At 46.2% G+C, this 24,095-nt stretch overlaps 2 protein-coding genes across 17 annotated transcripts in view; one reads left to right on the plus strand and one right to left on the minus strand.

Annotated features, from left to right (window-relative positions):
- Nucleotides 1–4,264, plus strand: part of Cd99l2 (CD99 molecule like 2) — a 94,934-nt gene extending 90,670 nt beyond the window's left edge. For 2 of the 6 annotated variants that reach the window (XM_074062429.1, XM_074062426.1), the window contains exons 11-13: nucleotides 1,018–1,035; nucleotides 2,243–2,308; nucleotides 3,256–4,264. In XM_074062429.1, coding sequence (XP_073918530.1) covers nucleotides 1,018–1,035; nucleotides 2,243–2,308; nucleotides 3,256–3,320 — 149 coding nt within the window. In that variant the 3' untranslated portion in view covers nucleotides 3,321–4,264. The remainder of the gene's footprint in view (nucleotides 1–1,017; nucleotides 1,036–2,242; nucleotides 2,309–3,255) is intronic. The other 4 variants (XM_074062430.1, XM_074062427.1, XM_074062428.1 and 1 more) reach the window with 3 other exon arrangements.
- A 2,904-nt stretch (nucleotides 4,265–7,168) lies between these two features.
- The window catches only part of Mtmr1 (myotubularin related protein 1), a 79,436-nt gene continuing 62,509 nt past the window's right edge, over nucleotides 7,169–24,095 (minus strand). For all 11 annotated transcript variants that reach the window (XM_074062423.1, XM_074062419.1, XM_074062418.1 and 8 more), the window contains 3 exons: nucleotides 17,476–17,589; nucleotides 14,405–14,581; nucleotides 7,169–9,668 (listed from right to left, as the gene is read on the minus strand). In XM_074062423.1, coding sequence (XP_073918524.1) covers nucleotides 9,504–9,668; nucleotides 14,405–14,581; nucleotides 17,476–17,589 — 456 coding nt within the window. In that variant the 3' untranslated portion in view covers nucleotides 7,169–9,503. The remainder of the gene's footprint in view (nucleotides 9,669–14,404; nucleotides 14,582–17,475; nucleotides 17,590–24,095) is intronic.

A 24,095-nucleotide genomic window follows, 5' to 3' on the forward strand; every position in this document is an offset into this window, starting at 1 on the left:
CAAACAGACAGGTGTGAGGGTTGAGTGAGCCAGCAAAGCCCCATGGGGACCTCACCTACACTGCCCTTCCCCTGCCTCGTGTCTGCTCCCCAAGCAACAGGCCTGCGGATCCTGGGCGGCCTCCAGGCCGGACGGTTTCTCCTCCTCCTTCGCCCAGGGGGACCTGTTTGAAAGTGCCCGCGCCTCCCCATGCCCCCTACCGCCCTCAAAGTCATGGCCAGGCTCCGAACTTAGCATCCTAAGCTCAGAATTTAGGACTCAGCAGTCAAAGCCCTTGTGCTTTGGTTCCTCCCTGCCCACAGGGGCCTTTTCCACACACGCCATCCTCCATTCTCTGTGCCCTGCTGTCTCCAGAGTGTGGGCTTTGCTGTTCCCTGCCTGCCTCCCTCCCCTCCTCCTTCAGGCCCTTGGGCATCACCTCCCAGGGGCCTTCCTGCCGGTCAGCCTGTGGCCACAGCAGCGGTGCTTCTGTTGCTGCCACAGCGCCCCCTGCTGGTCTCGCTAGAGCCTGAGGGACCTGATTGGCCAGTCTGTTTATCTGTGACTAGACCCCAACCCACATCCCTGCGGACTGTTCATTCCGTGGGGACCTGTGGGTGCTTCGTGCATTGGTGCGTCCCTTGCTCCTAGCCTAGTCCAGGAGCTGGAAGGTCCTGAGGATGTCTGTAGTGGGGCTAAGTTCTTAAGAAGCCAGGGCGAGACCTCCCAACCCCATGTTTCCGCTGAGCCTCTGCCCAGAGTTAGCCTTAACCACCAAGGCGTGGACAGCAGGGAAAACAGAAGAGAAATCGCCCAGAAGATGGCAGGTGACTGTTAAGTGGGCCTATTCCCACCTCGATGCCCCTCCAGTGCTCCCAGCTTCTGCTGCTAGGCAAAGGGCCCCCCGTTGGGGACCCTTTGGCTTCCCCTTCTGCCCTCAGTGCCGAGGGTCAGTGCATCTCACATAAAGCCCGAGAGGCTTGTTGCCTGCAGCTGAGTTCTCACTCCGGGGTTCTAAGCTTCGTGTCTTGCCCTCAGATGCAGCAGAAGGTCAAGGTAATAACGTGCTTTGATTTACTCATTGTTCCTTGTGCTTTGGCCTGGGATACCTCATTATCCGTTCCCCAGCCCCTTCCCAGCCGCCCTCCCTCTTCTCGCTGACCCTCCCCGCCCCCTTCTGTGCTACTCATCGACTTGGCCGTGACCACACCATCTTTAGCTTTCCTTGGTATGTGTGTGAGAATGCCACCAGCCAGACCTCCTGTCCCCAGACCCAAGACGGCTAGGGTCAGGGTTGTGCAGGATGGGAGGAGCAACTAGAGAAAGAAGGCAATTCGGTGCCTACCAGGTAGGCAGCTGGCAGTGAGTTGGAGGCCCAAGGGCACATCTCCCGCCTCCACCCACCAGGCGCTGAGGCTATCACCTATCTGTCTTTGCATAGGGACCAGCCACCCCTGCCAAAGAATAACGCCAGCATTTTTCATGGGCCCTTCTGGCTTCCAATTGGAGCCCAGCAGCTACAAGGACAGGCAGGAGCCTACAGCCCAGGCTAGCTAAGTGGCTTGTGCCAATGTCGGATCAGTTGGCCACTTAGAACCACTGCCCGGTTTTCCTGCAGGCCCTGTGTTATTTCTCCAGGGAGAAGCACGTCGGTGCAGGGGCCAGTCAAAGCCCAGATCCCAAACAAGACGAGAGCAGCTGTCGGTGGGCCCTGGGCCCCCCGAGCTTGGGTGGGGACAGCAGTTATCCCTGCTGCCAGGAGAAGCCAGTTGCCCTGTCTGTGTAGGTGCTATTGGGAAGGCCGTTTGCTGGCAGGAGGCCTTGCTGGCTTCTCCACCGTGAGCCCCTGCTGCCATCTGCCCCTCCCTGCCTTGCATCCATCAGTCACTCCCATAGCACTTTGGCTCCTTTCCACCTGTCCAGTCCCTGGGCCACAATGGCCCCATGGGTGTGCTGAACCTGCTATCCGGTGCCCTCTCTGCCGGGCAGAGCTGCTGTCTTGATATGGTGGCGCTGCTCTACAGGGACAGGGCTTGGGCCTCTGGCGTGCGATACCATTGTTTGTAAGGACAGTGACGAGAACTCCTTGGCGGTGCGGTCCAGAAGGACAGCCTTCATTTGGAGGATAATATGCAGGTGGCCCAGGGGCAGGGGGCTGATCTGTGCAGATTTCACCATCGTAGAGGCGCAGTCGGGAGTTCTCGATCATGGGGGCCCCTTTGCTTTCTTAGTCATCATTTACTCTGTCCTTTGCGCTGTGCAGAGGGACTCAATGCAGATTACGTGAAGGGGGAGAACCTGGAAGCTGTCGTGTGTGAGGAACCCCAAGGTGAGTATTTCTTTGTCACTGTCCCTTGCTGAAGGCCTCCCTCGTGGCCCCAGCACTGAGCGGAGCAAAAGGTGCAGGGGCCCCGGTGTGCCAGCATTTGTCCTGATAAGCCAGCCTGCCAGCATCTTGGGACAGGGACACTGCGATGACAGCCAGGGCCATCTGGGCACTGTTGCTGCTAGCCTCTGTTCCTGATTCACCTGAGCTAGAGCACTGGTTGCTGTGCTCCCTGCAGGCAGAAAAGTACCCATCCTGGGCACATTAGGACACAGCTGTGGGAAGCTTTTCCCCTGGACGGGTAGCGTTTTGATGTGCCAAGCTCCAGAGACAACAGGTACTTGGTTCAAACTCACACGTCCTCAGCCTTTCTGTCCTGTGGTCATGGAGCAATTGGAGGCTAGGCCGTTACCTGGAATGGCCAACCCCCTGAGGAAGACAGGCCTGTGACCCCAGAATGCAGCGCAGAGGCCCGGCAAGGCTTGTGTGACGAAGGGCAAGGGGCTCCCATCAGCTGAGGGCGGTAGCTGGGGGATGGAGGAACTCAGCCCCCCGTGCCATGTACTGGGCAGCGCTGTTCCCACACCACTGCTACGGTGGCCATTGTCAGGGAGTGCTGACTAAAGCAGCCCTGGATGCAAATGTGGAGTGCTGGCTGCTAAGGTGGCGTTCACGGACACAAATCTGATGTTTTAGCCATCACTGGCAGAGTTCTTTGCAGAGCAGTCTGGCTTCCTCCGTTTCTCCTGTTGACCCATCCAGAACTCCGTACCCAGGGCCCAGGGTGCTCCAGGTCGTGAGCAGGGAGTGGGCCTCAAAGTGAGGTTGGCCAAGACGGACACCACACGCAGGGGACCAAATCTCTGTCCCAGTGAGGACTTGGCTGTGTCTTTGCACCTTCTGTGCGGGATCCTGACGAGCCCCTCCTAACGGGCGTCTTTCTTCCCCAGTGAAATGCTCAGCGCTGCAAACGCAGTCAGCAGAGCCTCCGCCACAGGGCGTGGCCCGGATCTGAGGGGGACCCCGTTCAGCAGCAGGCGCACACGAAGGGTGCCACCGCTTGTGACCCAGCTCCTGATTCATTTGGATCCCCAACTGCTGTGTTGCTCTTCCCATGTCACTGGCTTCTCATTGCTCTGAGTTTTCCGGACAGCTCTGGGTGTTCGTGAGTGTGGTTCTGTGCCCTGCTGCAGGAAGCTGAGGGGACTTGGTGCTGACACTGCAGACCCAGCCTCGGCAGATAGCCAGCACCAGCACCGGAAGCTGCTGGGTCACTGAGTTCCCAGAGCCAGCTTGCTCCAGCCTTAGTACGGGGAGGGCAAGACTGAGGTGAGGGTGGACGAGAGGACGCTGGGGACAGGGCCAAAGCAGATCATGTCTGCCTAGGTGATGGATCTAAACCCAGGACAGTGTAAGCCCCTACCTCCATGCTAGAGCGCTCTGGCGATGGGCTCTGGCGATGGGCAGCCCCCGGCGGTGACCTCTGAAAGCTGTTAAGTAGGGGGCCCAGCTAGCACCTGGCTCACTTGGTGCCCCTGCAAGGAGCAAATCAGTCAGCACCAAGCGACACCCCACACGTGCACTTAAGGACACACACATCCACACTCACACATGCACGTGTGTGCACCCACACACATATGCAACACCCGGGGTTTTTATTTCGGGCTTTCTTTTCGGTGCCGGGCTTTCAGAGACGCCTCACGGTGCCCCGCCCTGAGGGTTACGAATCCGGAAGTAGGAAGCGGTCACCTGAGGGTCTGATTCTCCCTGGATTCCATAGAGGAGACGGGTGACCCCAGGCTGGCCTGGTTAAAGGTCTCAGGAGTCATTTCTGCATGGAAACGGGTTTTACCCTGTGTGTGATTGGCATGGGTAGGAAGGGCCACAGGTGTGAGAGTGGGCATGGGACCCAGAAGCGTGCTTGCCCTCCGATTAGCCATGGGGGTGGGGTGGGGTGGGGTGGGGTGGGAAGGGATGCTGGCGTGGCTGCGCGGGATGCTGCTGCCTTTGTCGCTCTGTAGTCGTCCTCCCTGTCTGCTCTGATGAAGGGCGCCTCAACCATGCTCACCGGGTAACACAGAACGCAAGGATTACCCTTCACCTGGCCCAGAGCCGCCTGGTACCTCCTGGTTTGGGCTAGAGCAGAGCTGGCTTCCTAGAAGGTTCCTTTGGCCCTTGGCCCCAGCAAGCTCTGTGGTTGGGGGCTGAGCTAGTCTAGACCCCCGTGTACTGATTGATAACCTCTTTGCCCTGTCAAAGAGCACTTGTGAAAGCAGAATACAAGTGACTGCACAGGCAAGACCCTGTCCACAAAGCCACAAAGCCACAGGCTTCTTTGGACTGCATGATGGCCCCACACATTCCGCAGGCTGTACATCGGCTCCTTCATGTCTGCTGAGCTGGGATGAGGCAAGTCCCATTTCCTAAGAAAACCACTGAAATCCAAACTGACCCCACTTGCTGTCTGATGCATGCGTCAAGTGTGATCATTGTTTTAAAAGCCTACTCACAGTGGAGGGTCAGGTGGTGCCATGTCTCCAGATGGCCTGGCTGGCCCATCCCCACTGTGTGTCTGTGGGCTCTGACACGCCCCCTCCTCCTGCTTGGCCATTGAAAGGGAGATGTGGCTTCAAGAAGCCCCCTTCGTTCTTCAGCAAGGGAGGCACTGCTTGCAAGATTTGCCTGTTTCCAGGCCCCCCTACCCTCCTGGCCAGTTTGTGGTCGATTTTTGTCAGGTTTGTACCTTCCCTGACACCAGGAACATCAAAAGATGATGGCTCACACCCTGGCCAATGCTGGGCTGGAGGAGACTATGGATCTTTGCATCTCTGACCTGTTGCCACCTAGATGGGGTGACTTAAGGATGGTTGTCCAGTTTCCCTTTATGCTGAGGCCAATCTGATGGCAAAGGCCTCAAACCCCTGCAGCCATGGTGTAAAATAAATGCTGTCTGTGAAACCCTTTTCTCAGTAGCGCTGACTTCAGTGAAAAGAGCCCTGTTTTGCTCTTCCTTAGCTACCTCGGTGCCTTCTGCACAAAGCCCTTCGGCATAAAACCCATCACTGGCCCGCAGGCACTAAATCAGAGTGCCTTGACGGGCCTGGGCGGGCCCTCGCCCCCCTCACCCCCTTCACAGTCTCATCCCAGGGGCCCAGGCTCCTCTTTCCCGCCAGCACTTACCCTTGCTTGGGCACTGGGGCCTGCAGAAACCTCTCGGGCTCTCCTTGTGACTGTGTCCATCATCTGAAGGTGGCGTTAGCCAGCTTGGGCCTGTCCCAGATGATAGGAAGGAGAAAGTGAGCCAACTAGAAGGGCCAACTGAAAAGATCCGACCTCCATCAGCCTAACTGGCAGAGAGAACTCTCAAACAAAAGTTCAGCATTTACAGTATGAGCTCTGAGCGCGAGCAGCATGGCCTCATGGCTCATGAAAGCCAGCTAAAGGAGCAGAGGTTGGGTGAGGAAGAAGTGCTGGAGACTGCCAGAATCCCCTGTGCATCTTTTCACGTGCCTGTGTTCAAGTGTGAATTGTGAACTGTCTAGTGTTTGCATTAAACAAACAAAATGGAACCCAATAGATCCTTGTGTTCACATGGTGTTAAGATACTTCCGGTGTCAAGTGATGCTAACCACCTTCTGCTACGCTATTCTGTGATGTGGTGCTGTCCTCGTTCCCCTCCTGCCCAGCCAAAGGTATTTTTCCAGGCGGTTAGTTCTTCTGTTATGCCCCCCTAGGAACAGCCTAATGTCAGGGCTATCTTTAGGTGTCCCCTCCCCTTCATTGTACAGGAGCTGCAAACATCCTGGGGTTTGGAGGCCTTCTTAGGCATTCAACATCAGTTACCCAGCCCACTTGCCACACAGCATGAGCACCTCTGGGAGGATGGACATTGGCCACACTGCCCAGGCAGCTTCCAAGCCCACCACTGCTGCGTCCTCCTGAAAGCAAGCCAGGAACCAGTGAAGCTCCTAGTCATGTGCAGTTGTTTCAGGCAGAAAAAGCAGAGCAGGAAAGGGGGCCTTGCACCTGTCACTTGTAGCCCTGTGGAGAGGCCTGTTTGTTTGGAATCAAGTCCCAAAAGTCCTTGTCCTCAGCTCACAGCTTGACCTGTGAACTGCGAAGACAGCTGGACTTGTCAGCATAAACAAGCTTCAGAGACCCTGGGCTGTGGCTGGAGAGTTTTTACATTGGGGTCAGTGGCATTTTCTTTTCTTCTTACTACACTTGTAGTGGAATAGGACAAAAATCTTCAAAACCCAGGCTACCATGTCACTCTCCTATGCAAAAGCTCTGCACAGTTAGTGGGGATCTGATTGAGCCTTCATCTCTGGTGTTGCTGCTGGGAACACTACCTGGAAGGTGGCCAAACCAGACATCTCTACCTAATACTGGGTCTCTTACTCACCCAGCAGTGACTCCCATGGACAGGGTTGGCGACCCTAGGCCCTTACAGAAAGGTGACCCACAGGGTACAGTGTGATTTCACCCCATCCCTGAAAGTGTGTGATCCGTAGACCTGGTGAGTGCCTAAGAGCACACTGCACTGCACAAGGAGGACCCATTGCTTCGGCTCAGGCGTCTCCAGGCTGTTCTGTGTCTCTATGATTTCCTCAAGGCTATGCTGAGGGTTTCAGAGTTTAAAATCAGAGCACTTACCAGCTCCGACCCAAACACTCACGACTCATGATAAGTTACATTTACAATTAACAAATAAATCAAATCACATATAGGCAACTTTACATATATTAACTATGGTTGGCACATAGTAAACATTCAATATGTGTTACGTTAGTCTTACTAATTTTCCTCAAGGGAAAAACCTACCGAAAATCCTTTAAAAAGAGAGACCCCAAAAAGACCAGGGAGCAAACATATTATAATTTTAATTAGAGATTGAAATACAGTGCATCAGATGAGGCAAACACAATATTGTATCAGTTTTTAAAAACTTGAACCATAAAAGTGTTACATTCTAGTACACTTAAATAAAACAACAAAAGGATTGCTTAGATAACAAAAGTATACTTAAGTTGTTTTACAAACAGTTCTGTACTAGGAACATACAAAGGGAAGTGCTCTGTTGTGCTTTAAAATTGAATAAGAGTTTCTAGGGATCCTGTTGACAGGCCTCTGCCCCACTCAAAGCGAGGGAGACATGGCCTGGCCGGGTACCAGCTCCCCACCCCACCAGTGCCAGACCAGCTGACTCCACCATGGAGCAGCCTTCATGGTTTCTCTGGTTCTGTCAAAAGTATCATTCCATCCACACTACATTTAACAGTCCTAGTGCAGCTGGGGGATTAAGTGATATTTCTGGGGAAAAATGGGAAATTGTCCCCATTTAAAAAAATCAGTGTGTCAATGAATACTACTTTATCCATTTTGTTTTTGTATTTTTTGTTGTTTTTGAGAGAGGATCCTGCTATGTAGACCAGGATCCTCCTGCCTCTGCCTCCCCAGTGCCTAGATTACAGGCATGTGCCACCATGCCCAGCAGTTTATCCATTCATAAATGAGCATTTGGATATGTTTGGAGCATAAATCAAAAGCTGTTATCAATTAAACTATGATTGAGAAACAAATCCCCCAGATGATATAAATGGAGAGTTGATTTTAGGTTATCAAATAAATATTGAATAAATGTTTAGAATCTTATGGAAGGACAATTTTCTGTAAGAATCAGAAGGTTCCAAGTTGTAAAACAGCTATTCTCTATGTATTTGATTATAAAAAACCTTTTTAAGAATATATTTTCAAAAATAAGGTCAGTATGTTGGACACTGCATTGCATCCAGTGATTTGACCCAGACCAGAGGAGAACACAAAGCAGCTGTGTTGGGGCTGGTCCTGGGAGCATCTGGGCCATCTCTGATTCTGAGGGAAAGTTTGCCTCCCACCTCAGGTGAGGCCTGGCAATGTAGACACAGGCACAGGGCAGGTGCCGGCATCTCACACCAAGGAGCTAAGAGGTGATGGTAAATTCTTTCCTGAAAGGATTGATGGAGTCACAGAGCTCAAAGTCACTAAGTGAAGGAGCAAAACTGCAAAGAGAGGCCTGACCAGCTAAGAGTGACTCAGAAGAGAAAACCAAGGCAAGGGAGTGCTATGCTTTTCCAAATCGAAGCCACAATACAGTGGCTGCTTTAACATATGGACAGATCATGTGAATAAACTGAGGTGAAGGGACCATGATAAAATGAGTGCCTGTCCACCCAGGCACATCACAGGTAGAAGCAGACTTGCTGTGATACAAATACCTGGCATCACAGGAGGGAGGGTGCCCGGTCACATGGCCCCAGAGTACTTAACAGACATTGCTCCTTGAAGGAGCTGTGTCAGATGGAGGCCAGCACCTGTACAGAGAAGCCTAAGTCCTCAGTTTACCTGCAGCGGAGACAGGGGACTGAGCATGCCAAATTTGTGCCATGCTGCGGGGAACTCACTACTATTCCTGTCAATGGACTGGGTCACCTCAGGAGGCAAGTACCAGAGTTAGTTTGAGGACAGTAACACATTGCCATTGAAATGGCATATCCAAAACCTTGTTTCAAATGCACCACACAAAAGCTAGCATGAAGTTTGCTGGGAAAGAATTTCTCACACAGTACAGTTGAGTAAATGCCTCCTCAGGCAATTATTCTAAACATAAAAAAGGACATAGGAAAATAAAGGTATGTTTCTCTTTTTAAAAAATACCTTCTATGTACACAACAGTAATTGGTACAGGAGGACCCTTGCATAAAGGTAGTTGTAGACTAGATGGAAATGGTCTGTTCCCCAAACATTTCATTTAAAAACAGCTCTCAAATTGTGGCAAAGAGTCGAGAGAAGCCACTGGCTGGCAATGTGGTCTTTAAGTGAATGGTCTGTTTCTAATGAAGGACTAACTTGGAAGGAAATGACGTGAGATGCTCTTAAGCTTAAGTACTGCATTGCATTCACTCTACTTTCTCCCAAGCTGCCTGGACACGAGGAGGCAGCTCCCCTGTGAAACTGCTGACAGGAGGGTAACGGGCTGTTCACAAAACAAAAAGCACTTGCTGACAGTGGGAGCTGTCACCTAGCCACACAAATGGTCCCTGGGTCTAACCCTAAGAGATAAGATCACAAGCTATAGCCATAACAGCAATGGCCAGGTCCCTGAGCCACTGGGCAGATGGTGGAGCGGCAGGATGGCCTGAGATACTGGCCCTGCCCGTCATACCGAGGTGTGGACGGGAGTGGCCGAGTGGGAAGGTGAGGATCCCCGCTCAGAGGAGGATGAGACAGCACGTGCAGCCACTTCCCGCTGCAGCTCCTCCACTCGCTTCTGCAGCTCAGCCCTGACAGCCAGTAGCTCTTTGAGATTCTGGTGAATCGGCATCTGGTGGCAAGCAGAGACAAGGCTTATTAGCAAGCTGTTGTTAAAGTACTATTTGTTCTTAACACAAAGTTTTAATACCTCGATCCTTAGCTTCATGGTTATTTCACCACCCAGTAGCCTCCGTGGCCAGAGTGTCCTGGACCACTGACCCATCCTCCACGTAGTATACAGGCATCCCATTTCCACAAGCTAGGAGTTTGAACTGTCTCCCAGGCTGTCCTGCAGCTCCTGGGGACAAGCCAGGAATGAAAGGGGCACCATGAGTGGGCCTTCTTTGCCCAATGTTCTCTTTGTCCAGCTACCACTTTTCAGGAGAAAATGCACAGGCTCAGGTGATACCTCAAGTCAGCCAAGGCTTCCAAGTGCAGGCTCAGAAGCAATCAGCCTTCTGAAGACCATCAGCAATGCAAACAGCTGGCTCCGGGCTGCCTGGCTAAGTAGTGTTTACATGTAGATGCCCCTCTCCATTCTCTCTGTACTTGTGCATTTTTATAAGTAGCTACACTGACTAAAGACAGTTCTGAAAAATCAGCACTTTCTACAACTTAGTGTTAATTTTCATTGATCAGAGCAGGAGCTGGCAGAAGACCCCGAGGCAGGCAATGTCAGGGTAGAGGGAGCTGACCTGGAGGCAGCAGCTACTCATTCCCCAGCATTACAGTGCTTTATCACAAGTTTCTTTTAAACCTGTTGATGGTGGTGGGGGGGAGAAACACAGAAATGAGATGATCCCACTAATTTTCATTCTTAGCACCCTGCTCACCAAGCTAAGAAGAGCTCCTCAGAACCTACCAGGATACCAGAGACTCAAGGCAGATTTCCATAATGGAACTCTCAGGGCTGGGGGTGAGGATGAGTGGGGAGGGAGGTCACTAGCTGGACACTGAAAGAAGCATAGGGAACCTCCTTTCATCCCACATCCATGTGCACACAGCAACTAGAGGGCTGGGTCCTGTGCCTCAGGCAGACCATGTAATTCACCCCATAACATGCCCCAGTGGCTCCTTCCCCTGCCCTCCCAGTAACATCCTGACCCTGGCCTCTAGGCTCCAGCCTGCCTCTCGAGCTTACCTCTCACCAAGTTCTACCGCTACTTGCTCAAAGACTTGGAACTACACCATGCTGGGTGCCACTGTGATCATTCTTCGTGGAGGGATGCCAGAGACAAGAGAGCAAGAGTGACAGGAAGAGCTGAAAGGACTGAGTGAAGGCACACAGGTGTCTCCAACACAACAAAGTGCTCTGTATTTTGTATTAGCAGCAAGAGGCTAAGAACAATCTGCCCAATAGCAGGCCACAGGAAGAAGGGAGAGGACAGAAATGTCAGAGTTCCTTAGCAAAGGCTGATCCCAGAGGCCATTGTGAAGTAGGCAACAGCTGTGCTCTTACCTTTAGGATCTATTTAGTATTTTCCTTGTCTGTCAGATCATTTGATTGAGATGAGGGAACACGTTGCAATCAAGCTTTCACTTTACACACACACACACACACACACACACACACACACACACACATACACACACACACACGTGTTCTCAGGAGCAGGGCATGCTGCGGAACATATAACCTTATACATGGGTGGCTCATAGCTACTCAAATACACTGCTATCACCTTGTGTCTTCACACAGGTTTTTGGGTATTTTTCTCACATAGCAGTTTCATTTGCAACTAAGCAAAGGCACGCCTGAACGAACAGAAAGCCCAAGGCTTAAATACAAGTCTGGATAGAGAAAACTCCAGTCGTGTCTGCCCCATGGGCATTAGCATGGAAAACACAAACCAGTAAGGCCCAAAGAAAAGGATGCCAGTAGCCCTTCCACCTCCTTCTCGGAGAGGAGGCCTCACGGACCTGTGCCCCTGCCTTTTCTCCCTGTACTTCCTTCTCCCCTCGCTCACACCTGGCTTACCATACAGCACCCCACACATCCACACCGTCTTCCTAAGCATCTCCCTGTCACAGTGTTCACTGCATTCTACTTTCCATTCATCCTAGTGCTGCCACAGGGAACCTTCTAGAAAACGTACCTGGCCTTATTGTGTAAGCACTTATTTGCCACTCTAGCATCCACTATCACCAAGACCAAACCACTCCCCAACATGCTGTGTGCCCACTACTTAGGAGGTGGCTGATATGTGACTGCTGTATTCAGGATAAAAAGCCATGGCCCAGGGACTTCGGAGTTCTCAATTCTGTGTAGCTCTATGTAGGGAGAATACAAACTGCTGGACCACTCACCTACCACTGTCCCTGCACTGTGTGAGGAACTTGGTTTGGATTCCTGTCACACTTGTACCCGTTGTGAGGTCTCAGTGAGGCTCATGACCTTGCCCTGATCAGTCACTGCAGGAACAAGATAGGATTAGGTCCTGGCTGGGGGCATCCTACAAATACATGTACCAGGCAGCAAGATCCTGGTGAATTATGGCTTCTCTGGCCCTTCCCTTCAGCCTCTGCATTGGGGGATTTTCGTGAGCATTAAATGAAATCATGTGCACAATTCCCAGTGGCAGGTACAAAAGACCTCAAGTGACAGCAGCTGTACTATGGCTCCCACAATCACAGTCATCTCACTGAAGCCTATTCTGCTTACAGATCTCTCATACAAGCTATAGGCTTTAGGGAAGATTTGGTGCCCGGTCCACACAAGTCTGCAAGAGAGAAGGAGTCAGTGGGATGCACAGCTGGGCCTGCAACACTGGCAGACAGAACCAGTGCAGCAGAAGGGATCATAGCCCAGAGCCACTCCCACCTGGCCCAAGCACCTTCCCTGCTTGTCACATTCCTTCAAGTCAGCAACCTGCTGAGCACAGAGTGAGGACAGAGGGTGGCTCCTGCAGTACCTGAGACGCGTCATTAAACCAAAGGCACTCAGTTCACAGAGAAGCTCAATTGTGTGTTGCAGAAATGTTAAAGACACCGCACCAAGTGTCCTCTGAGTCACCAAGACCTGGTAACTCTAAGTAATTTAAATAAGAGTAGTGACTTTCTGATATTCTATAGCCCACCTTCCATATTGCTAAAGCAGATGAAACAAGCTGCCCAGGAAAGAAATCAGTCAAGTGCTTAGTGCAGAAATACACAAGGACAGTTAGGAGGAAGTTGCTGGAAAGGGTGAAGTGTGGGCTTTGGTTGGTAAATAAAGCTGATACTACTGCCTGGAAAGAGGTGCTCATGAGGCCCATAACAAGGCAGCTGAGGTCAGATAAAGCAATTTTAGAGCCAGGACTCCAGTGACAGGATAGAAATGTGCTCTGCACTTATACTTCTGGGGAGCTTGGAGGAGCCAGCTGTTTATGAATCCACTAGCATGGGAGGAGAGAGGCCAGCAGAGGTGCAGGCTATGGAGAACATGAGGCCTGGATCTTAGGCCTGGCTCAAAGATGAGAATAAGTGCTGGGATCAGCACTTATCACAGAGTTCTAGAAAACACTCCTGAAGTCCTAAGCATGGCAGACCCAAATTACAGAATATAGAAGAAGAAAGGGCTTTTGAAGTTGAGGCCATGTAGAACACATGGAATGAATGAAACAGGAAAGCATCCAGGAAAGAAGCTGTGATCAGCTTGGGCTGTGGTGTCAAAGCACAGAGGATTCAAGAAGGATATGGGAAGCAGCTGCTTGGGGCAGCAGGGTATGCATGGCAGAGGAAGCCCACAGGTAACTCTACAAGTGAGTGCACATTCCAAGCTGAGGGAGGGTTAGAAAAGTGGCTGTATCCTCTGGAGGTCCAGTTCTGGGCAAATGAAAAAGAAAATGAACAGTTTGGACTTCTCCTGATTAGTAGGGCTTGGGGATGAGAACAGAGATCATGAAGACACTGAAAGGGAGAGATGAAGAAAGAGGAGGAGGAGGACGAAGAAAGGAAGGTTTCCTTAACCTTGGCTGACAGAAGCAGTGATGTTAAATGATGCCCTAGCAACATACTCCTAGTAGTTTCCCATTAAGCCTTCACAGTATTAAACTTGAGGGAAAAAAATCTCAGCAGAAAGCTCTCTGTCCACAGAGGTGAGAGCTTCATTTGTCTTCTCTTCCCTGACCCCCGACCCCTTTATACACCGTCAGGCCTGGCTGTCCATGTGGAGGAGAGTGGGGGTGAGGGGCAGAGGATGGGGAGTGCTCGAGGAACACTATAATTGGTGGTGCCTGACCTGCAGCCAGAGCTCAGTCACCAAACACAATAGGTGGACAGACTAGACTGGCCTTCACTGTGCACCATATTCTGTTTTCTCAACCTCAGAAAAGGTAACTGTGAACTAGTGTGACAGGGCAGGGGAAGCTTTATCCTGTTTTCAAAGGGCCTGCTCTATGACTTAGCACATGCCCTCTTTCTGTTGTGATACCAGAGTCTCTGAGTGAACCTCAACACATTTTTCACAGGCCTCTCTACCACCTCTACAGGTAGATAGCTATGCAGACGTAGGTACTGTTCCACCCATAACACTCCCAAGCACCTTATGAGACCTTATAAGAGCCAAAAGCAGTAACAGATGCTACTTTCCTACACTTTTTTCCATGAAAGGCAGACATGAAAGATTTTGAACTCTAACCCAGAAAATGGCATTGGGTTGGTATATGAGGGGCACCTACTGGAACATGACCACAAAGGATGGAACTCTGGCAAAGGCAGAAGACATTTAGTATGTTAATACCTACCATGGCATACATCTTTTATAACATCACCTTTACTTGGAAAGAAAGACGTACTCTTATGAAAAGAAGAAAAAGAAAAAGATACCTGTGGTCTCATCCGTGGATTCCATCGTACATAATAGTTTACCCATAATTCCAAATGACTCAGACTAGCAACAGGATATAACACATGGTTTTCATAATTCACAAAGAAGGGATTCAAAAATTCATCTAGTTGGCTATTAATATAAGACCATAAAGATATAGTCTTTGTACATATATCCTGAAAAACAAAAAAGGAATACACTGAAATAATCTTTCTTTATAGCCTCAAGAATTAATATTACATAAGGGAAAGGATTTGAATAATGAAGTAAATTCAAACACTGAAAAAAGCCTGAGCACTTACTAAACCCCACCCCCATCTTCCCACTGTGAATGGCCTCCATGATGTCCTGGAAAAACATAGGCAACATCTGGCAACTGTGTCTATGGGAAGGCAGAATAAGAACTTTTTAATAGCCATAGGATGATAGGGCCCATCAATAATAATTACATATTTTATTGTGGCTTAAGATTTCCTTTTGTGACTCTTCCTATTGAGAAATATGGGCAAAATTTGTAGTTAAGATCCTTTACAAGCTGGGTATGGGTGGCACATGCCTGTCATCCTAGTTACTCAAAAAGCAGAGACAGAAGGACTCCAAGGTCAAGAGTACCTTGGGCAAAGTTAGCAAGGCCCTATCTTGAAAACAAAATAAAAGCAAATGGGCTGGGAGCATGGCTCAAGTGGTAGAGTACTTGCCTAGCAAGCACAAGGCCCTAGGTTTAATCCCCAGCACTGAAAAAAAAAATCAACAAAAAAGTTTGCAATGAAAAACCATGGCTGTTTGCCATACCATGGTGGCAAGGTGTAGAAGCTTCACAAATGTGTGTACTTCATTAGTATATCTTTCCATCAATTTTACAGTACACCATTTAGAAACACTGTAACTATTTATATTTCTCATCTAAATTAAAACATCCAAATCTGTAGGTATACTAGGGCAGGTAAACATTAAATAGTGGATCAAACAGTGAAAAGTCCAATAAGCACATAGTGAGGGCAAGTGAATGTTTTACTATTCTGTTACTCAAGGACTGCCTATTTACCATGAGCTGTCTTCCCACAGGAACATTAAACTATGGTCATTTCATTTTTCTAGTATATTGTATTTATAAGAAAAGTACCACCAATAATTCAAAGGATCCAGAATAACCAAGGTAATCTTTAAAAAGGAAGAAGAAAGCCAGAAGACACATACTTCCCATTTGCAAAACTTACTAAATGCTGTAATAGTCAGTATCAGTGATGCTGGCATAAAGATAGACATGTAGATCAGTGGGAAAGAATACAGAGTACAGAAATTAACTCTCACATTTACAGTCCAAGACAATCCAAGGGGATTCCAACAAATAGTGTCTTTCCAACAAATAGTGCTGGGGAAACCAGATGGCCAACATAAAAGAAAGAAGTTGGACCCTTACCTCATACCACATATAAATATTAACTCAAAATAGATTACAGAACTAAAATAAGAGCTAAAACTGTAACACTCTTAGAAGAAAACATAGAATCAAATCTTTGTGACCTTGGTGGGTTAAGCAATGGTTTCTTAGGCATGATACCAAAACCACAAACAACAAGTGAATAAAAAATTTAAAACTTTTGTGCTTAAGCAATGGTTTCTTAGGCATGATACCAAAACCACAAACAACAAGTGAATAAAAAATTTAAAACTTTTGTGCTTTAAAGGACACCATAAAGACAATAGAAAACCTACAGAATGAGAGAAAAAAATTGCAAATCATCTATCACATAAGGGACTTGTATATAAAATGTATAAGGAACTCTTACAACTCAATAATAAAAAGACAACCCCAACTTAAAAAATGGGCAAAGGATCTAAATAGACATTTCTCCACAGAAAATGTATAAATGGATAATAAGCACAGGAAAAGACACTTAACATTATTACTCATTAGGGAAATATAAATCAGAACCACATCATACAACCTACTAAGATAGGTATTATTTTCTAAAAAAGAGAAATAGTGTTGATGAAATGTGGAGAAACTGGAGACCCTCAGACATTGCTGAGGAGAATGCAAAATGGTACAACTGTTTTGGAAAACAATCTGGTTGCTTCCTCAACAGGTTAAACATCTGTTGAATGGAATGGTCCAGCCATTCCATTCCTGGGTACATTCCAGAGAGAAGTCAAAGTATATATCCACACAAAGACTTGTATATAAATATTTATAGTAGAATTATCATCAAGAGCCAAAAAGTGAAAACAATTCAAATTTCTATCAACTTGATGAATGGGTAAATAAAATATGTTCTAGTCAGGTAATGGAGTATTGCTCAACCATAAAAAGAATGAAGTAGTGGCATATGGATGAATCTTAAAAACATTATGCTAGGTGAAGAAAGTCACAAAAGTGCACCTATTGTATAATTCCATTTGTGTGTCTAGAATAGGCAATTCCATAGAAACAGAAAGTAGATTAGGGGTTGCCAGGGGCTAGGGAAAATGGTGAGAGACTACTAATGAGTATAGAGTTTCTTTTGAGGGTGATAAAATTTTTGAGGGTAATGGTTGTGCAATCTGTGAATATACTAACACCACTGAATTATATACTTTAGATGAATGAGTTTTATGGTATGTAAATTATATCTCAAGAGAGCTTTTAAATGAAGAATAAATCCCCCCTCCAAAAAAAAAAACTAGTTAAAGCCATAGTTTATGAACTTCATTCTTCTACTGCTGGTTTTTTGTTTTAAACACCTTTATTGACATGTAATTCACATACCATAATATTTATTCTTTTAGTTTTTTCCTTTGTTATTAAGAAGTTAAAAGAGCCCCAGTACACTGAGCCACAGAAGTGTGGATTTTGTCCTACTCCTTAGAGCCATGGGCTTGCTGGATCCCAGCCCCTACAGAGTAAGTGGCTCGTATTAGACACACATGCTGGGGCTGCAACGACCCTGGGAGAAGATCTAGTGCAACCTCTCCCCGTCCCACAATTAACAGACAGCAGCAGGACCAGAGCCAAGTTCTCCTTCCACTGAGGCATCCTTCCATTACTGGGGAAGATGCCTGAGCAACAGGGGAAGCAAAAGACACTTACTTCTTTTAATCGCTGTTGTTCACAGTTGCACAGAAAGGTCCCAAAGAGACAGCTATAAAGGTGATCCAAAATTGTAATCAAGAACAGTTCATTAAACTCGAACGCTGAAGGAAACTTAAATGGAGAGAAAATAAGGTTTAGTCTTAAAGTCCAATTTCTAAAACAAAGTGATACCACTTATTTGTGAAAGATAGGTAACTACAGTTTGGAATAGTCAGATTAAAAAGCAGAGTGAGCCCATGTAAAATGTAACTATCTAGAGTTTCAAGTTCAAACTAATAGAACTGGCTGAGAAATAACCAGAAGCAACAAAATTGTGCTCTTCAATGCCTAAAAAAATTATGTAGCTTCAACTTCTCACATGGTAGAACAGAGCTCATATTTACTCTTCTGTCAGAAACAACTAGAAAACTGGATAAAATGTATGAAGTAAATGCCTTCAGGTATTGGCAACACAGTACTGGGACCCCCAAAAGAAGGAAAATAAATGAGGGGAGCACTATTATCGTACCAGCTTCCCATCTGGAGGTACACTGCAGGCTACAGAACAGGGTGGAGGAATACCAGGTTCAACATATACCAAGTGACTCCCCAAGAAGTGGAAAATCTGAATAGCTCTATTTCTATTAGATAAACAACTCACAATTAAGAACGTTCCCTGCTATGCAGAAGCTCTTTAGTTTGATGCAGTCCCATTTGTTTCTTCTTTCTCTTAGATGCTGAGCCTTTTGAGTTCTACTTAGGAAGTCGTTCCCTCTACCTATCTGTTCCAGCATATTTCCTACTACTTCCTGGAGTTGTTTCAAAGTTCCAGGCCTTATATATTAAGGTCTTTGATCCACTTTGAGTTGATTTTGGTACAGGGTAAAAGACAGGGATCTAGTTTCAGACTTCTACATGTGGCTATCCAGTTTCCCCAGCAACATTTTTTACTATTACAAGCAATGAAAGCAGTCATAAAGAACCTCTCTACAAAGAGCCCATGATGGATTCATGGCTGAATAATCAAGGCAGTACTGAGCAAAAAGTCCAATGCTGGAGGTATCACAATACCTGACTCCAAACTATACTACAGAGCCATAACAATAAAAACAGCATGGTATTGGCACAAAAACAGACAAGACCAATGGATTAGAATAGAAGACCCAGACACAAACCCCCGCATCTACAGTCAACTGATCTTCAACAAAGGAGCCCAAAACACATGATGGAGAAAAGACAGCCTCTTCAACAAATGTTGCTGGGAAAACTGGATATCCACATGTAGAAGACTTAACATACACTTAAAACGCTGGTGGAGTGGCTCAAGTGGTAATGCACCCGCCTGGCAAGTGTGAGGCCCTGAGTTGAAATCCAAGAACTGTTGAAGGATAGGAAAGTAAAATAGGTCCTGTTCAGGATTAGGTACCAGTAGGAGAGGGAAGGGTGAACAGTGAGGGTGAAGGAAGGCAAATATGATGGATGCATATGAAAACATAACAATGAAACATGTTTTAAGAAGGGGATAAATGCATGAGGGAGAATGAAGGAAGGGGTGAATCTAACCAAGGTATATTGTAAGCACATATGTAAATGTCACAATGAAACCCCCTGCCCACTTAATACATACTAATAAAAATGATAAAGGAAAAAAAAAAGAACTTTCCCCAAAACATAACCCTCCAAACAAACATCCTTAAATCCTTACCAATAAGTGAGCAAATTGAACCTGACAGTGTATGAAAAGGGTAATACAACATGACCAAATAGGGTTTATCTTGGGAGTACAAGGCTTGTTTAACATTTGAAAATCAGTGTCACATGTTGGTGGGAATGTAGACTAGTACAACCACTCTGGAAAAAAATTTGGAGGCTACTTAAAAAGCTGGACATCGATCTACCATTTGATCCAGCAATACCACTCTTGGGGATATACCCAAAAGACTGTTACTCCAGAGGCACCTGCACATCTATGTTTATTGCAGCACTATTCACAATAGCCAAGTTATGGAAACAGCCAAGATGCCCCACCACTGACGAATGGATTAAGAAAATGTGGTATCTATACACAACGGAATTTTATGCAGCCATGAAGAAGAACGAAATGTTATCATTCGCTGGTAAATGGATGGAACTGGAGAACATCATTCTGAGTGAGGTTAGCCTGGCCCAAAAGACCAAAAATCGTATGTTCTCCCTCATATGTGGACATTAGATCAAGGGCAAACACAACAAGGGGATTGGACTATGAGCACATGATAAAAGCGAGAGCACACAAGGGAGGGGTGAGGATAGGTAAGACACCTAAAAAACTAGCTAGCATTTGTTGCCCTTAATGCAGAGAAACTAAAGCAGATACCTTAAAGCAACTGAGGCCAATAGGAAAAGGGGACCAGGAACTAGAGAAAAGGTTAGATCAAAAAGAATTAACCTAGAAGGTAACACCCACGCACAGGAAATCAATGTGAGTCAATGCCCTGTATAACTATCCTTATCTCAACCAGCAAAACCCCTTGTTCCTTCCTATTATTGCTTATACTCTCTCTACAACAAAATTAGAGATAAGGGCAAAATAGTTTCTGCTGGGTATTGAGGGGGGGGAGCGGGAAGGGGTGGAGTGGGTGGTAAGGGAGGGGGTGGGGGCAGGGGGGAGAAATGAACCAAGCCTTGTATGCACATATGAATAATAAAAGAAAAATGAAAAAAAAAAAGTAATGACAAGTGAAATGTTGCAGGATTACCAAGGTTATTATGTTTTCCTTCACTTGTGTGTGCATGATACACTTGGTTCCATAATGCTACCCAGGAATAGATCTTGAATTTTAAGACTGCTGTGATGGGCTCTAAAAGAACAGATTATAATGTCAGAACACTTAACTATTTGGATGTGACTAAGCTCATTTTGCTCATCAATAAAGTGTATTCTAACATTCAAAAAAAAAAAAAAGAAAATCAGTGTCACAAAAATATCAATTACTGTAATTCACTAGATTAACAGAAGAAGGATGGGAAACCACATGACCACCTTAATTGTTTTAGATAAATCATAATGGAGTTTGCAGAATTCCAATGGAGATTATTAGCATTGTCAGCAGGTTCTAGCCAGCAGCTGTCATTTAGCAGCCATGAGACATCTGGTCATGGTAGTAATGATCCCAGCAGCAGGCACATACTGAGTGCCTACTATATACCAGAATTCTAATTTACAGACCCAGTGAAATGTCCATTACCTACTGACTGAAGGAAAGACAACTAAAAGAAAACCAAATAGAACTAACAGCAAAGTTGCGGGCTGGGAATATCGCTCACTGATGGAGCACTTGCCTACCATGTGTGATGCCCTGAGTTTGATCCCTAGCCCCACAAACAACAAAACCTAGTCTTGTCACAGTGATTTCTACTCACAATCATGACTAATCCTGACACCTCCAGAGCAACAATCATGTTTGTTCATTGTAATGTTCGCTTTTAAGGTGAGCTTTAACTATTTCACTAGACTAGCAACAAGCTTTTTATTAAAAACAACAGTCAATCTAGAACTGTCTGAACTCCACCTAAAACTCTGATTTTCCTCATCAGGTTGTTATACTGGAGAATGGAAAGAATTAAGCACAGCTGTTTCGGATAAAGATTTGCCTCTCTATCTATGGATTACACTCACAGAAACACCCAGCTCTTCAAAGGTGCCCCAACAGAATATCACTTCTTTAGAAACTTCTGGAAACTAGCTGTGGTGCATGTTCTTACTAGCATTTTTGTACCGAGACGAACTAAAGCAACAATGTGATGTCTCTGACTAAAATGGTAACAGCAGCTACTGGTTAATCTTCAACTAGGCCTTCAGGGATTGTCCCTTGCAATTCCAACAATGGTCTCATGTTCCAAATGGCTGTTTTTTAAGTGGCCAAGCACAGAATGTCTACTTTTCCCATCATTTTTCTATGCCTCTTAGTTATACCCTATTCATAAATTATTGGCACAACGGGATTTATTAAGTAAACATATAACATTTATGTATATTGAATCAAAGAAAGGAATGGCAGATCTAGGGTTTGCCTTATGTTTTATTTTCAAATATTTAAGAATAAACATTAACAGGACAAAATTTATTGACACATTTCTTAAGCCATGAGTGCTATGGACTATTTGTGGCCCCCTAAAATTCATACATTGAAATTCTAACCCCCAAGGTGATATTCTTAGGAAGTGCTATTTCTGGGAGGTAATTATGTCATGAGGGTAGAGCCCTCCTGAATAGGATTAGTGCCCCTATAAAAGAGGACCAAGAGCATTCCCTTGCCTCTTCTGCCATGTGAAGTTACAATAAGATGTTTATTTTATTCTAAGATTTCTAACAACTTTACACTGATCTATGAAGCAAGAAGCAGGACCTCACCAGACCTAGAATCTGCTAGCACCTTGATCTTGTGCTTCCCAAACTCCAGAATTGTAAGAGTTTTGTTGTGTATAAGCTACTCAGTTTATGATATTTTGTCATGCAGCCTGAACAAAATAAGACAATGACTGCTCATACCTAGCCCCTGAGCTTGCATTTTGGAACTGGGAACTTGGGTGAGCACATGCTAGTGCTGCTGACTATAAGCCTTATTATGGCCAACTGGGTTGTAGGTAATGGTAGGGCAAAGTGGGCAGGGCTCAGTCCAAGCCCATCAGCAACCATGAAAATCAGAAAGCAAAGGTTCCCCATCTACTCACGTTGGGTTGCTGGGGTCAAGATTGCCACTGATGCTCAAGGAGCATTGCAGCATTAAATTCACCTTAGAAAACAGCTCATTAGGGAAGTAGGAGCAGTTAGGGTAATCCAAATTAAAGATTCAGTTTCTCCAATTTGCAGTTTGCTTTGGCCTCTTCACCTGGATGCTATACCATTTGCCTAAGAAGTATAGTCTCAAAAATTCCATAGGAATCTAAAATAAAATTATGTACTCTTGAGCAGAAATATCAATGGCTATTAAACCTATGCAAAAGGATGAAGATTCTATTAAACCATGAATGTTATAGAATGTCTGAGACTCTAAACATCCCTGCAAATATTTTCCCTCAGTTCTTTTTGTAACAGTTTGCCCATAAACTGTTCATTTGTGGACAGTTCACAAATGACTAGTGAACTGTCTAGTTCATTTTATTGTGAGATTTCTAAGAACTTTATAGTGATTTAGGTTGCAGTAGGCAACCTAAAATAGGCTAATCTTGTTATGTGGATGCACCTTTTATTAACTTGCTACATATAGCAATAATCTGTTGATTAACCGATAAAGACTGTTCATTGGTCTGTCCTTATAATGCATTAACAACATTATATTAACAGCACACAATCATTTCATGAATATAATCTTAGAGAAGTGAGAAGTGTCTAAAACATTCAAATCCAAACCTCTTATTTCCTTTCTTAATTATTTCTACTCTTCAACGGAACTGGAGAAAAGCGCACAACAGGTTCTGCTTGGAAGCGAGGAGGGAGGAGGGGAAAGGGTGGAGGCGGGGGCGGCAGGGGGGAGAAATGACCTAAACAATGTGTGCACATTTGAATAAATGAATAATTTAAAAATCCAATAAATAGTACAAGAATAGCAGATTATACATGAAGATAAGCACTAAGCAGTATGAATGGAAATTGAAGGGAGACACACACACACATACACACACACACACACGTACCCCTAGGCATTTTGGAAGAAATAAGCTATTTTATGTCCACAAAATGGTGGCAATCCCATTATATGCATCAGATTTTTTTTTTGCATACAACCTTTTAAAGCAATTTTTCTAAAATGTGCTTCCTACTTTCTTGTCTTAATGTGAATGTAGCAATAATTTAATTTTGTCATTGGCTCAGAACCTATACCAATAGCAACAAGTGTAGGATACTATAAAAGAGGAAGACTTCTAGTCAGCTTCCATGCCTTCTGAGCCTGTGTTTGCTGTTACCTGTCATTTGGGCATGCCTGTGACCATACCGCTCTTACTCCTGGTCATCTCTTTAACTGCCTACTTTTTTTTGGTGGGAATGGAATTTGAATTCAGGGCTTCATGCTTGCAAAGCAGGTGCTCTACCACTTGAGACACACCAGTTCATTTTCCTTTGGTTATTTTGCAGATGGGGTCTCATGAAGTATTTGCCTAAATTGGTCTTGAACTGCAATCCTCCAAATCTCAACCTCCCAAGTAGCTTGGATTACAGGTGTGAGCCACCAGCACCTGGCTAACAGGCTACTTTTAATGCACTGTGACCTGGTACTCAAATAACATGAGACCTCAGTCAGTGTGCTGATGCTGGATCTAAAAGTAAGAGTTCCAAACAAGGGCTTCACACTCTGTGGCATCTACTTTGGCTGTTCGGAACCCTCTCCCTTTTCCTTTCTTATTTCTTAACCTAGCTCTATGTTCTCTAGACCCTTGCCACAGTGTGGCCCTGTGAACCTGCAAAATCACCTTATCAGAAAAGGAGCACCACAGGCTCCACTGTAAACCCACTGACTCAAATTCTGCATTTCATTAAGAACCTCGGAGGATTTGTGTGTTCCTTCAAGTTCTGGCAGGATGGTCTAATACAGTGCTCTCCAACTTGAGCATACAAGAGCATCCCCTGGCAGGCTTGTGAAACCAGAATGCTGGGCCCC

Source organism: Castor canadensis, chromosome X (assembly GCF_047511655.1).
Source record: "Castor canadensis chromosome X, mCasCan1.hap1v2, whole genome shotgun sequence".
Taxonomy (NCBI): domain Eukaryota; kingdom Metazoa; phylum Chordata; class Mammalia; order Rodentia; family Castoridae; genus Castor; species Castor canadensis.